Source organism: Topomyia yanbarensis, chromosome 3 (assembly GCF_030247195.1).
Source record: "Topomyia yanbarensis strain Yona2022 chromosome 3, ASM3024719v1, whole genome shotgun sequence".
NCBI lineage: Eukaryota > Metazoa > Arthropoda > Insecta > Diptera > Culicidae > Topomyia > Topomyia yanbarensis.
The window spans coordinates 370894429-370907009 of record NC_080672.1 but is presented as its reverse complement, the minus strand read 5'-3'; the positions used below and the strand labels follow the sequence as shown (position 1 = coordinate 370907009).

Here is a 12581-nt window from a genome sequence, read left to right as displayed (position 1 = left end):
TAATGGCCGTGAACTTTTCGAGATCGAGCCTAAAAATCATTAGCCGAGCTTTTTTCGGCCGAGCAACGTGCCCAACAACCTACTTCTGCGGCGTCGGTTTTACTTTTGGCGTTAATTGTCAATGCCGAGGCAGTTTCTAGCAGGCCGTTTCTAGCGCTACCGTTGTGTTTGGTTGTGTTGTGAGAGTGCGTTTTTATCACACGGTGGTGTGTCTTTGCGTTTATTTCAAGCGTCGCTCTGCGAAAGGCCTTTCGCCTTCAGTGTAAGGTATTTGATTTGACGGTTGAGCAGGGTGCTTTAATTTGACGGTTTTTTGGCAAACATTACAATTGCTATTTTTAGCTTATTCTCTATTTTGCGTGGCTTATAACTACTTAGGGTGCATACTGCATGACATTTTATTCTTAACGTTACAAGTGTATTTGGATAATGGAGAAGCTTTCAATAAGAAAGTTTTCCTAACAACAACTTTTCACATATTTTTATAATTCCTACTATTTGCAGTCAAAAATACAGTTTTATTTTTGAATATGATTCTAAATGCCATTTCAAATCAAAAAGCTCATAACAAAAAAATTCTAAAATGTAGTAGATCTCGAGATATTTGAAATTTTGTTTTAACAACACAATTCTTTTGTTTTATTACCACCATTTCAGATGGAAGTATTTTTGCAAAAATTCAATCCTTTGTTTCAACCTTGAACTAGTACTATTTGTTAATAAATTCTTCATGATTTTTCTAAATTTAACAACTCCAGCACCTCCACACTTAAATGTTCTTAATTTCACGCCAAATTTGAAAAAAAAATTACTGTCTAGCTGAGTTATCAATTGTATGTTAGAGTTTTACGAGAGAAGCTTTCACATTAACATTTCTTTTCAGTGTAGCCACAAATCAGCAGTCCCGCATAGAAGCAATATGGGAACAGCACTGTTCACGCTATTTTTCAAGGTGTTACATTCTTTTTGGTGTTTATTCGTCGACTGGTGTCGCATAAAGATATGGACAACAATCTGGCTTCCTCCGGTCGGAAAGCTTCCGATTTTCATTTTCATTTTGCAGCGTTTAGTGGGGCAATGAGAGCGCAAGTCAGTCCAAGGCCGATGATGGGAGAGGTAATGGCAGAATGGTCCATGCAGATCACAAAAACGCCATGGGTTAGAATCAGGGTGTGGCTTTGGGGTTGGGTTAATGAATTTGTGTTTTTATGACGAATAATTGCGCTGCAGAATGTGGTGAAAAAGGTGCATTGAACAGTACTACTGTTGGCTGTCCAGAAATAAATATGATATGTTTCACCATAAGGTTTGATATCAAATGAATGTGTTTTGTGATTATGTGATGCCAATTTATAAGTAATAAAAAGTTCATTTTATCCCACGGTTTTATCTAGTTTGTGAGTAGATGCGCGTGGAAGATCGCGAAAACCTCAAGCGTTTGTATGTGCATGTGTTTGTTGCGTATGCCAGAACGTATGTGATTTCTCGTGTATCAATTCAATTTTGTAACTGTGTGGCCATATGCATATTCGTGCGTGTTCTTGAATGATTGCGCGGACCGTGACTTTGATGCTTAGTTTTTAGTGTACGGTTCAAGTACTAGACAGAGCCGTAGCAATCCTGTTTTGCGTGAGGGGGCAATTTTTTTATTAAACTTAACGTATATTTAAAGCAAGGGACTGGAAAAAATTATTTTTAATATTTAGAACCACAGTACTCAAGACGATTTGGTGTTTAATGTGGATGAAGCAATTGCGCAATGTCGCGACACGGATCCAATGTCACGCCCCAGGATCCCGAAGCTGAAGTATTCTTTTAAGTTGACCTGTGAACTTCAGGTCATGAATGGTAACGTGCTCCCAATTCACCTGGAATTTGTGCAGAACTTACTACAGTGGCAACCGTAAGATGTTTACGATACCGACTTACACCTAGAGGCAACCCGTCTCAATATTACCGGGAAAAGTAACTACCTACAAGGTAGCGGAGATTGGAGAGTCGGATCTCGAACAACTCTGCCGCTATCATTTCACATACTGAGCTTCGCATGCTGGGAGCTCGCCAGCTGACGAAAAAACACAACACACTAATTCAGTAATGGAGTGTTTTATCGAAACGGCTAAGGCGTTACACTTATATGACCAAATCAGCCACAAAAAGTCCAATTTCAGCGAAGGTCTACCGAATATCAGCGATGTTATAGCTTTGAATCAGTATTTGGGAAGTCCCCGTACAATATCGCGAAGGACAACAGTGGCTCAGGCGCGTGGAGAAATGACCAGGCGAAGAAATCGACGAGATGTCAGCTGTCTCCGTCGAAACCAATGATGTATGCGAGGGTACACAGTATCTTAGTTATCCTCCATGCAATCATTGTTTGTATTTGTATTTGTATTTATCATATATACACCAACAGGCAATTCAAAGCCACAATGATGTCTTAATGCTAAACTTATTGCTAACAGTCAAATCGTTACAAACTTTGATAAAAATAATAACAATACAGTGAAAAAATCAACAATGAAGGAATCAGCCGAAATTATCGGGTCCGTTGAAGGCTAGGTAAAATCATTGGCGTTGGGCGAGGCAAATTAAAGTCGAAAGCTGATGCGACTCGGTTGACGATCCTTTGTAGGCCCGTAATGGACTCGTGCATAATTAGTGCGTCGAAATGGCAATCGGAGCATGAGGTTGTCACGCGTTGTTCGAGGTGCAGCATTTATGTTAATTTGTTCCAAGGTGGCTGAGCAATCCAGATGACCTCACAAAGTATCAGCATCAAACAAAGCCCTTGCTGTATTCCATCGAACAAGCAGGGGTTCCAAACTAATCAGCTGGCACCGGCTTTCGTAACTTGGCAGACGGACGGGATCTCTCTACGGCAAACTACGAAGCGCAAAACGTAAAAAGCGTCGTTGCACGGACTCAATTCTCTCAATACCGTTGTTATAGTTTGGGCTCCAAACTTCGCAGCAGTACTTCAGGATTGACCACGACAAAGAGCAGTACAGCGCTTTGAGACAATACATGTCAGTAAAATTTTTCGCTATCCTGAAGCTGCATCCCAGCATTCGATATGCTTTGCTAACTGTATAGGAGACGTGCTGTTTAAACGCAAGTTGCGAGTCTCCTAGACACTCCTAGATCCTTCACCTGACTAACGCGTTCAATTTCAGTATCAGGTAGACAGTAGTTAAAACAAACCGGGTATTTTTTTCGTGAGAACGATGTCACCTAGCACTTTTTTGGATTTACACACATACGGTTCGTGTTACACCAGTCAGCGAAGGTTTCATACTGTGGTTGGAGTAATCTGCAATCTTCAGTAGAGCTGATGAGAACAAACATCTTGAGATCGTCTGCGAAGGACAGCCGTGGAATCTTCAGAACTAGATGAACGTCGTTGAAGTAAAGCAGAAACATCAGCGGTCCCAATTGACTTCCCTGGAGTACTCCTGACGTAGAAATAAATGTGGGTGCCTGACAATCTCCAATGATAACCACTATTTCTCGACCTGAAAGGTAGGATCGAAACAACTGCAACAGACTACCGTTAATTCCAAATCTCTCCATTTCAGCGATTGTTATTTTATAGTTCACTTTGTCAAAAGCGGCAGATAGGTATGTATAGATAACATCGGTTTGAGCGCGACGTTCCATACTCTCTGTTATGTATGATGTTAGGCAAAGCAGGTTAGTCGTTGTCGAACGGCCAGACATGAAGCCATGTTGATCGTCACTTAGGTACTGCTTGCAGTGAGCCTGAAGAGGTTCCATAATCACCAACTCTCGAACAACTTCGAGACAGCACTCCATGAAGTAATTCCCCGGTAATTATTGACGTCTCGCTTATTACCCTTTTTATGGACTGGGAACATGTTCGCGGACTTCCATCAGGATGGAAAGATGCCAATTAGGCAATCCACCACGACGTTTGATTAACAATTCAGCGAGTGGTTTTGTCAACAAGTTTGCTCCAGCGAACAGAAAAACCCGTCCGACGACCATACTTCGTTAGCCCGATACGTTTGATGTTGGATCAAATCGGCGATTTTGTCAGATATCGCACCCACCCGAGTTACGTCAGAAGAAATAATCATCTGATCAGAAATGCCTCATGGATTGCCTAATGACAATAGATGCTCTAAAGATGCGAAGAAGGGTAAAGTACTGAAGGGAAACCATCGGGTCCCGGATTGAAAGACGATTTTATCCGAGAACAAGCTCTGGTAATCATCGTTTCATTGACATCAATAGCGCTTAGAGTTTGGCTCACAACCGGAACTTGACTAACAGCGAGTTCAATTTGATCAACTGTTAAGGCCTCATATGTGAACACATTCGCGAATTTCTCCGAAAAAATTCTGCACATATCTTGGGATGTGATAGCTGTGCGGCCGTTGAAAGTCATAGACGACGGCAGTCCGGATTCCTTGCGCTGCTCACTCACATATTTCCAGAAACGTTTTGGGTGCAACTTGAGAATACGTTGAATGTTTTGCTGATATCGAAAGAAACAATCCTGGCTAGCTCGTTTATAAGCATGGTTGAGACTGACGTAAAAGTTTCTAAGTGGAATTGTGCGATACTTGGTCAACCTCCGCAGAGCAGCTCTCTTAATGGACTTCAGCCGTCGCATCGTGCTCGTTTGCCAAGGATGGCCAATTTGTTGATGATGAATTTCGGGACGTGCCTGTCAATAACATAACCCAAAACGTTGGAGAATGTTTGAACTGCCGTATCAACATCTTCGGGGTCCAGAAAATTTAGCCAATCGAGAATGGAGAAAAGGTCTGCGATGTTGTTGGAGAAGTAGTGTGTAACCAACGGAACATTAGTATACCGATTACAAGAAGACATACAACTCCATATCGCACTCGCTCCTCATCAAGGTATTAAAAATGTATAAAGCTGATCCTGTAGTCTAAGGTTTCTACGGCAGGTGATGGAGAGAGGAACGACAAAACTGCTCAACTCAGAAGTGGAAAAGACGTGTTGCGGTCTAGAATGCTTCGCATCTTGAGGGGGACCTTCCAAGACGATTCTTTTATCCCGCACAGTAGGACACCTCAATAACTATCAGATAGGACTAATCAGATAGAGAAAGCTCACCGGAAGAGACGTCCCATACTTTCTACGTGGACGACATCAAGATCTATGCTGACTCGACAGAACGACTGGGTGTAGTCATCAAACTAGCCGAAAGAATTAGTGGCGACATCAGCATAGCGTTTGACCTAGAGAAATGCCGATCTGCTCCGCTACTATCAGGGCGATTGGTCGAGACTGGAGACTGCGAGATCGACGAAGGTGAGATGATTCGGGACACGATTCGAGGCGAATCATATCAGTATATCGGATTTCGGCAGCTCCCCGGGATTCGCCACACCGACATCTGGCTTAAGCTCCGAAATAACGTTCCATTATATTACTTTTAGGTGAATTAACTAAACGATATACTTCTGGAGATGCGCAATCATAAGGGCAACAACTTCTCCGAACAATCTATACTTCTAAAGTTAAAGGGTTTAGACGCTATTAATTTTGAGCACGAAAACGACGTTTTAAAACACTGTGCAGAGTGGAAGTGGCTAGCTGTGCAGGGTGCCCATCCACACCAGTTGGAGCAGCCGTACATCGACAAGACTCAATCTAATTTTTGAACAATTTGTGTTCTCATTCGGCCCTTCATTGTGCAATTTGCTATATTATGACAGATCGTCTAGGCGCGGTGTTTCATGAAGCGCGGCCATTTGCGGCGATGAAATTTCGGGTCGATACTAATTAACACAGTATACAATATACAAATAGTCCTCTTGCTTTTTATTTGATTAATCTATCATTTCGCTCGGCGCAAAACGCGTGGGGGGCAAAGCCCCCTCTTGCCCCTTAGGTTGCTACGGCTCTGGTACTAGAAGAGAGTTACCCCATAATACCAGAGTTCCCAGTCAGGTTTCCATGGAACGTGTTGTCTAATAGATATGAGCGTCATTTTTTTATTAGTCCAATTGATGGCATGAATCTAGGCTGTTGAGAAAGAGGGCAGGGACTTCCGGATGTGACCGATTCATGATCGCGCGAACGGTGGGTTGTTGGTGAGATCGCGCGGGTGTAAGTATGTGTGGATGGTTGCAATTGCATGTTCGCGTTTGTGACCCGGTCGGTGTTATCGCGAAGACTAGCGACGTTTGTACGTTTTGAATGAGATATTGTTAGTGTATATGGGAGAATATGCAATTGATTGTGTTAGTGAGTGTTATTATGAATCTAGGTTAAAATATAGTTATAAAAGGAAAAAGAACATGCCGAATTAAAAGAGAAAAAAATATATGAAAAGAGATTAACCCTCCGGAAGTCGCGCTTATGGCCCACTGAACGAGCAGCGGCTGGTGCCCTAAGACGATTTCGCTAGATTATCAGAGCAGCGCGCACTAACGCGACTGCCGGAAGGTTGAGTAGAAGCGTATAGATTGACTGATATTTTTTGGTATAAATGAACAGTGGAAAAGCAAACTAATATAAGTAAAACAAAAACAGACCAATGAAGTAGAAGAAAAGAACGGGAGGGACGTATTCAAAGTTGCTTATATTTGGGAACATAGCCACTTTATTTGATTGATAATGGTCATATTCATGGTCCTAACACTTTGGATAGTTCACTTAAATTTTTAATTTAATATAATGTGCAAATTGAATGATATTTAATTTAGATTATATATGAAGAACCAACAACCATAGGATACTGCATCGGTCTAGATCTAGTTCAATTGACAGCAAAAATAATTCAATCTGCCAGTCGTCAGGGTATCCCTTCGCTTCTTTCCACCACTTGCTATTAGATTCTAGGGACCAACAGAATCCAAGGTCTCCAAGCTACAAATCCCGAAACATAAAAAATTGCAGTGTGGAGTCCACTGTCGAACCCACGAACTTCCTCCGATCGGGAAGCTTCTAACTTGGGACGAAATCTTATATAACTGGGTGCTCGTAAAATTAGTTGGCGGTTTGAAATAAAAAGCTGCTACTTTTACTAGTATGGTACAGCAGCTTCTCTTAAAAGGAGGTCCAGACAATACCGTACCGTAAATATTTGTCATAGCTTCTAACATTTTAATGACTTCGCTACCCAGGGAAACAGCACTTAAAGCCGTTTAAATATGGCGGTGCGAAAATCAAACTTTTGGTCTGTTTTTTTTCAGATCCATACGTTTAAATCGGGTATAAAATAGAACTGAAATTTAGATCTAGTAGGGGAAATATTGCCGCAAATATTTGCAAATTGCCGGTTGTCACGGTAAAGATAGATACGTCTACCTTTATCAGGACACATGATAGTGAACTCGGGTGATTCGTAGTTATTCTGCCTAAGCTCGACCGTCATTATCAGAAGGCAAAAATTAAGCCCGCATGATATTAAGCCTGTTCTAATGACCCTGCCACTTCTAGCTTTCCGATCTGTTTACTTCACATCCTTGCTCTCACTTGAGTACTATAGCTCTAAGTTTCATAACTTTCCCTACCCAGTAATCTCTAGCTAATTGAATGTCGTTAAAACGTAAAAAAGGGGAAATAAAAATATACAATTTTTGCAAACATTTTGTAGTATTTTATTAGAACAGCTTCTGGTTCATATATTTTTATTTGTTTTCTTTTTTGGACCAGATTCTTTACAACTTAACCAATAATAAAACAACAAATCAGTTGATCGCCGAGGTAACGAGGCGTGATGTGGGAGAAACTGAAAATTGGACATACCCACCGATATGTACACACATATTTTTATTGAAATAGAAAATCGAATTCTACTATCATGAGCTCAATTAAATTTGATTTCGTTTGCAATTCTTGAGTCGCATACAAATTTAAACTATGCAAGATTTATTGGGATAGACTCTAGACTTTTAACTTAGCTAATTATGATTTACTCGTTTATTCTTTTTTAGCTTTTTTTAGCTAGTATCAAATTACAGCGGTAGTTCTATTCGTTATAATTATGGAAAGAAGGCACAAGATCGCACCTCTAACCTCGATGGTCAATATATATGCCCTGTTTAACAGACTTTGGCGGTGTTATCTCCAAGTACTACTACTAAACTTTTGTTCAAAAAAGCCACCTATTCGGCTCTTGCAGCTAGCCAATATGCGACCTGCAATAAAGGCATTCTAGTGATAATGTACTCCCTTACGGTACACACTCCAATGGGGAAATTGATGATGAAAAGCCTACGACGGCGACGTGTAAACAAACGCACCATCTAAACAAGGATGTAAAGAATCTAATTGACTTTTCCCCTCACTCTCGAGTAAAATGCTCTTGGGAAATTACCTAGGTACAAGGCTGAAATTTTTTCGTATGGTTTTCGCAGTCAGTCACTGAACGGATCGGTCATGTGTAAAAAAACCAATCGCAACCAACTGCTACTAGACTTATGGTTAATTTCAAAACTTACCGATGAACACGAAGATCTGGTGATGAGAGTAGCGCAACAGCATCGAAATTGAGATAGTCTAAAAACGAAAAGAACAAACCGTTATTAACAAAAAACTTCCCTAAAAAAAGCTGACCAAACTTACAAACAGAATCATGATGAAAAACGGCGCAAAGTAGGAACTGCGTGCCATCCACCACATCGAAACGAAGCGGTAGTGCTCTCCGGTCACCACATTCCGCAGGTAGCCTTTGTTGTCCTCCTGTTCGGCTAGCACCTTTACGGAAGCCATCAGAATGTCATCGTAGCCGAGAAACTCCTTCAGGATGAAACGGCTGAACGAATCACCGAAACATTTGTCCTCCTGCGGGTCCAGCGTGACCACGTGGACGGGAATGTTGAGCCGCTGCCGGGTGGCTGCCGACAGCCGTAGGAAGCCATACTCGAGCGAATACTCGACAATGTACTGCTCGTCAGCCCATACTGGAAAGCAGGGGGAAATGGTTGACGCTTTAGTTTGAAATGTATTGTTTGGTAACAAAACAAAAGTTAAAGGAAAAGTCAAACTCTGATGTTTGGCTGAAACTTTTTATTTGTGGAATTGTTTGCCTTTTTGGTATAAGAAGATTTTTTTTGACTGTTCTCATCAAGGTCGTTGAGACTATGTTGACTACGTAACTTTGTCTGTAATTTAAAACAAAACAGGATTGTTGATCATCAATGCTGCACGACGAACTGCAAACTCGCAACTTCGTAATGGACAGGCTCGTATAACCTAAATAGTTTCGAACGATCCCAAAGAACTCGTAGGAGGTCGAATCTTCTTAAGGTTTCACGTAACCGTCCACTTGGTCGTAGAACACATTCCAATCGATTTTTTCTAGTTGATCAAAGGAGTCACAAATTGTGAATTTCGCGCGGAATTTCTCACAGAAATTTCGCACGGAATTTCACGCCAAATTCTGCACGGAGTTTCGCACGAAATTTCCTATGGAATTTCGCGCGGAATTTTGCACGGAATTTCGCACCGAATTTCGCGCGAGATTTCTCACGGAATTTCGCACGGAATTTCCCGTGGAATTTCGCTCAAAGTTTTGATCGAAATTTCGCACGGAATTTCGTATGGAATTTTGCGCGGAATTCCGCACGAAATTTTGCAAGCAATTTCACGAAATTTCAAAAAAAATTCGCGCGGAATTTCGCTCGGAATTTTGCTAGGAATTTCGCACGGAATCTCGCACAAAATTTTGCACGAAATTTCGTCCTGAACTTCGCACGAAATTTTGCACGGAATTTCGCGCGAGATTTGGCATGGACTTTCCCGTGGAATTTCGCTCAGAATTTTGCTTGGAATTTCGCACGGAATTTCTTACGGAATTCCGCGCGGAATTCCGCGCGTAATTTCGCGCGAATATCGCACTTAATTTCGCACGAAATTTCGCAAGCAATTTCTCATGAAATTTCGAACAAAATTTCGCACGGAATCTTGCACATAATTTCGCGCAAAATTTCGCCCGGAAGTTCGCACGAAATTTTGCACGGAATTTCGCACCGAATTTCCTGCAGAATTTGGCACGGAATTTCGCGTGGAATTTTGTTCGGAATTTCGCACGGAATTTGGCACTGAATTTCGCGCGAAATTCCGCACGTAATTGCGCACGAAATTTCGCAAGCAATTTCTCACGAAACTTCGCACGGAATCTCGCACCTAATTTCGCGCAAAATTTCGCATGGAACCTCACGCGAAATTTCGCACGAAATTTCACAAGCAATTTCTCACGAAATTTCGCACGGAATCTCGCGCAAAATTTCGCCTGAGACTTCGCACAAAATTTTGCATGGAATTTCGCACGAAATTTCGAGCGAAGATTTCGCGCGGTATTTCGCATGGAATTTCGCATGGAACCTCACGCGAAATTTCGCACGAAATTTCACACGGAATTTCGCGCGGAATTTCGCACGGAATCTCGCACAGAATTTCGCACCGAATTTCGCGCGAGATTTGGCACGGAATTTTCCGTGGAATTTCGCCCGGAATTTCGCGCGGAATTGAGCTCGGAATTTCGCACGGAATTTCGCACGAAATGTCGCACGGAATATCACTCGGATTTTCGCACGGAATTTTGCACGGAATTCCGCACGAAATTTCGCACGGATTTTCGCATTCTGTGCGAAAATCCGAGTGATATTCCGTGCGACATTTCGTGCGAAATTCCGAGCACAATTCCACGGAAAATTCCGTGCCAAATCTCGCGCGAAATTCGGTGCGAAATTCTGTGCGAGATTCCATGCGAAATTCCGTGCGAAATACCGCGCGAAATCTTCGCTCGAAATTCCGTGCGACATTCCGTGCGGAATTCCGTACGAAATTCAATGCGAAATTTCATGCGAAATTCCATGCAAAATTTTGTGCGAAGTCTCAGGCGAAATTTTGCGCGAGATTCCATGTGAAATTTCGTGAGAAATTGCTTGCGAAATGTCATGCGCAATTACGTGCGGATTTTCGCGCGAAATTCTGTGCGAAATTCCGTGCGAAATTCCGAACAAAATTCCGGGCTAAATTCCACGCGAAATTCCGTGCCAAATTTTGCACGAAATTCGGTGCGAAATTCCGTGCAAAATTTCGCGCGAAGTTCTGGGCGAAATTCCGTGAGAAATTATGTGCGAGATTCCGCGCGAAATTTTGTTCGAAATTTCGTGAGAAATTACTTGCGAAATTTCGTGCGAAATTCTGAGCGAAATTCCGCGTGAAATTCCACGGGAAATTCCGTGCCAAATCACGCGCGAAATTCCGTTAAAAATTTCGCACGAAGTCCAGGGCGAAATGTTGTGCGAAATTCCGAGCAAAATTCCGAGCGAAATTCCGCGCGAAATTTCGTGCGAAATTTTGTTCGAAATTTCGTGAGAAATTGCTTGTGAAATTCTGAGCGAAATTCCTCGAGAAATCCAAATCTTGCGCGAAATTCGGTGCGAATTTCGCCCGGAATTTCGCGCGGAATTGTGCTCGGAATTTCGCACGAAATTTCGCATGGAACTACGCACGGAATTTCACGCGGAATTTCGCACGGAATTTCGCAACGAAATTTTGCATGGAATTTCGCGCGGAATGTTGCACGGAATTACTCGCGGAATTTCGCACCGAATTTCACGCGGAATTTCGCGCGGAATTCGGCACGCAATTTCGCACAGAATTTTCACGGAATTTCGCACGGAATGTGCACGGAATTTCGAACGGAATTTGACGCGGCTTTTATCACAGAATTTTGCACGAAATTTCGCACAGAATTTCGCACGGAATTTCGCAACGAAATTTCGCATGGAATTTCGCGCGGCATGTTGCACGGAATGTCACGCGGATTTTCTCACGGAATTTCGCACGAAATTTCGCAACGAAATTTGGCATGGAATTTCGCTCGGCATGTTGCACGGAATTACACGCGGAATTTTGCACCGAATTTCACGCGGAATTTCGCACGGAATTCGGTACGGAATTTCACGCGGAATTTCGCACGGAATTTTGCACGGAATTTCGCACGAAATTCTGCACGGAATTTCACGCGATTTTCCCACGGAATTTTGCACGGAATTTCGCACGGAATGTGCACGGAATTTGACGCGGATTTTATCATGGAATTTTGCACGAAATTTCGTACGAAGTTTCGCACAGAATTTCGCAACGAAATTTCGCATGGAATTACACGCGGAATTTTGCACCGAATTTCACGTGGAATTTCGCACGGAATTTTGCACGGAATTCCGCACAGGATTTCGCACGGAATTTTGCATGGAACTATGCACGAAATTTCGCACGGAATTTTGCACCGAATTTCACTCGGATTTTCGAACAGAATTTTGCACGGAATTTCACGCGGATTTTCGCACGAAATTTCGCAACGAAATTTTGCATGGAATTTCGCGCGGAATGTTGCACAGAATTTCGCACGGAATTTTGCACGGAATTTCACGCGGATTTTCTCACGGAATTTCGCACGAAATTTCGTACGAAATTTCGTACGAAATTTCGCACAGAATTTCGCACGGAATTTCGCAACGAAATTTCGCATGGAATTTCGCGCGGCATGTTGCACGGAATTACACGCGGAATTTTGCACCGAATTTCACGCGAACTTTTGCACGGAATTTCGTACGGAA

The 12581-nt window shown here is 42.4% G+C and overlaps 1 protein-coding gene across 1 annotated transcript in view; it reads right to left on the bottom strand.

Moving 5' to 3' along the window:
- Nucleotides 1-12581, bottom strand: part of LOC131693616 (membralin) — a 288379-nt gene that overhangs the window by 267764 nt on the left and 8034 nt on the right. Inside the window, exons 6-7 of the mRNA XM_058981562.1 lie at nucleotides 8575-8912; nucleotides 8451-8508 (exon numbers count right to left, since the gene is read on the bottom strand). Coding sequence (XP_058837545.1) covers nucleotides 8451-8508; nucleotides 8575-8912 — 396 coding nt within the window. The remainder of the gene's footprint in view (nucleotides 1-8450; nucleotides 8509-8574; nucleotides 8913-12581) is intronic.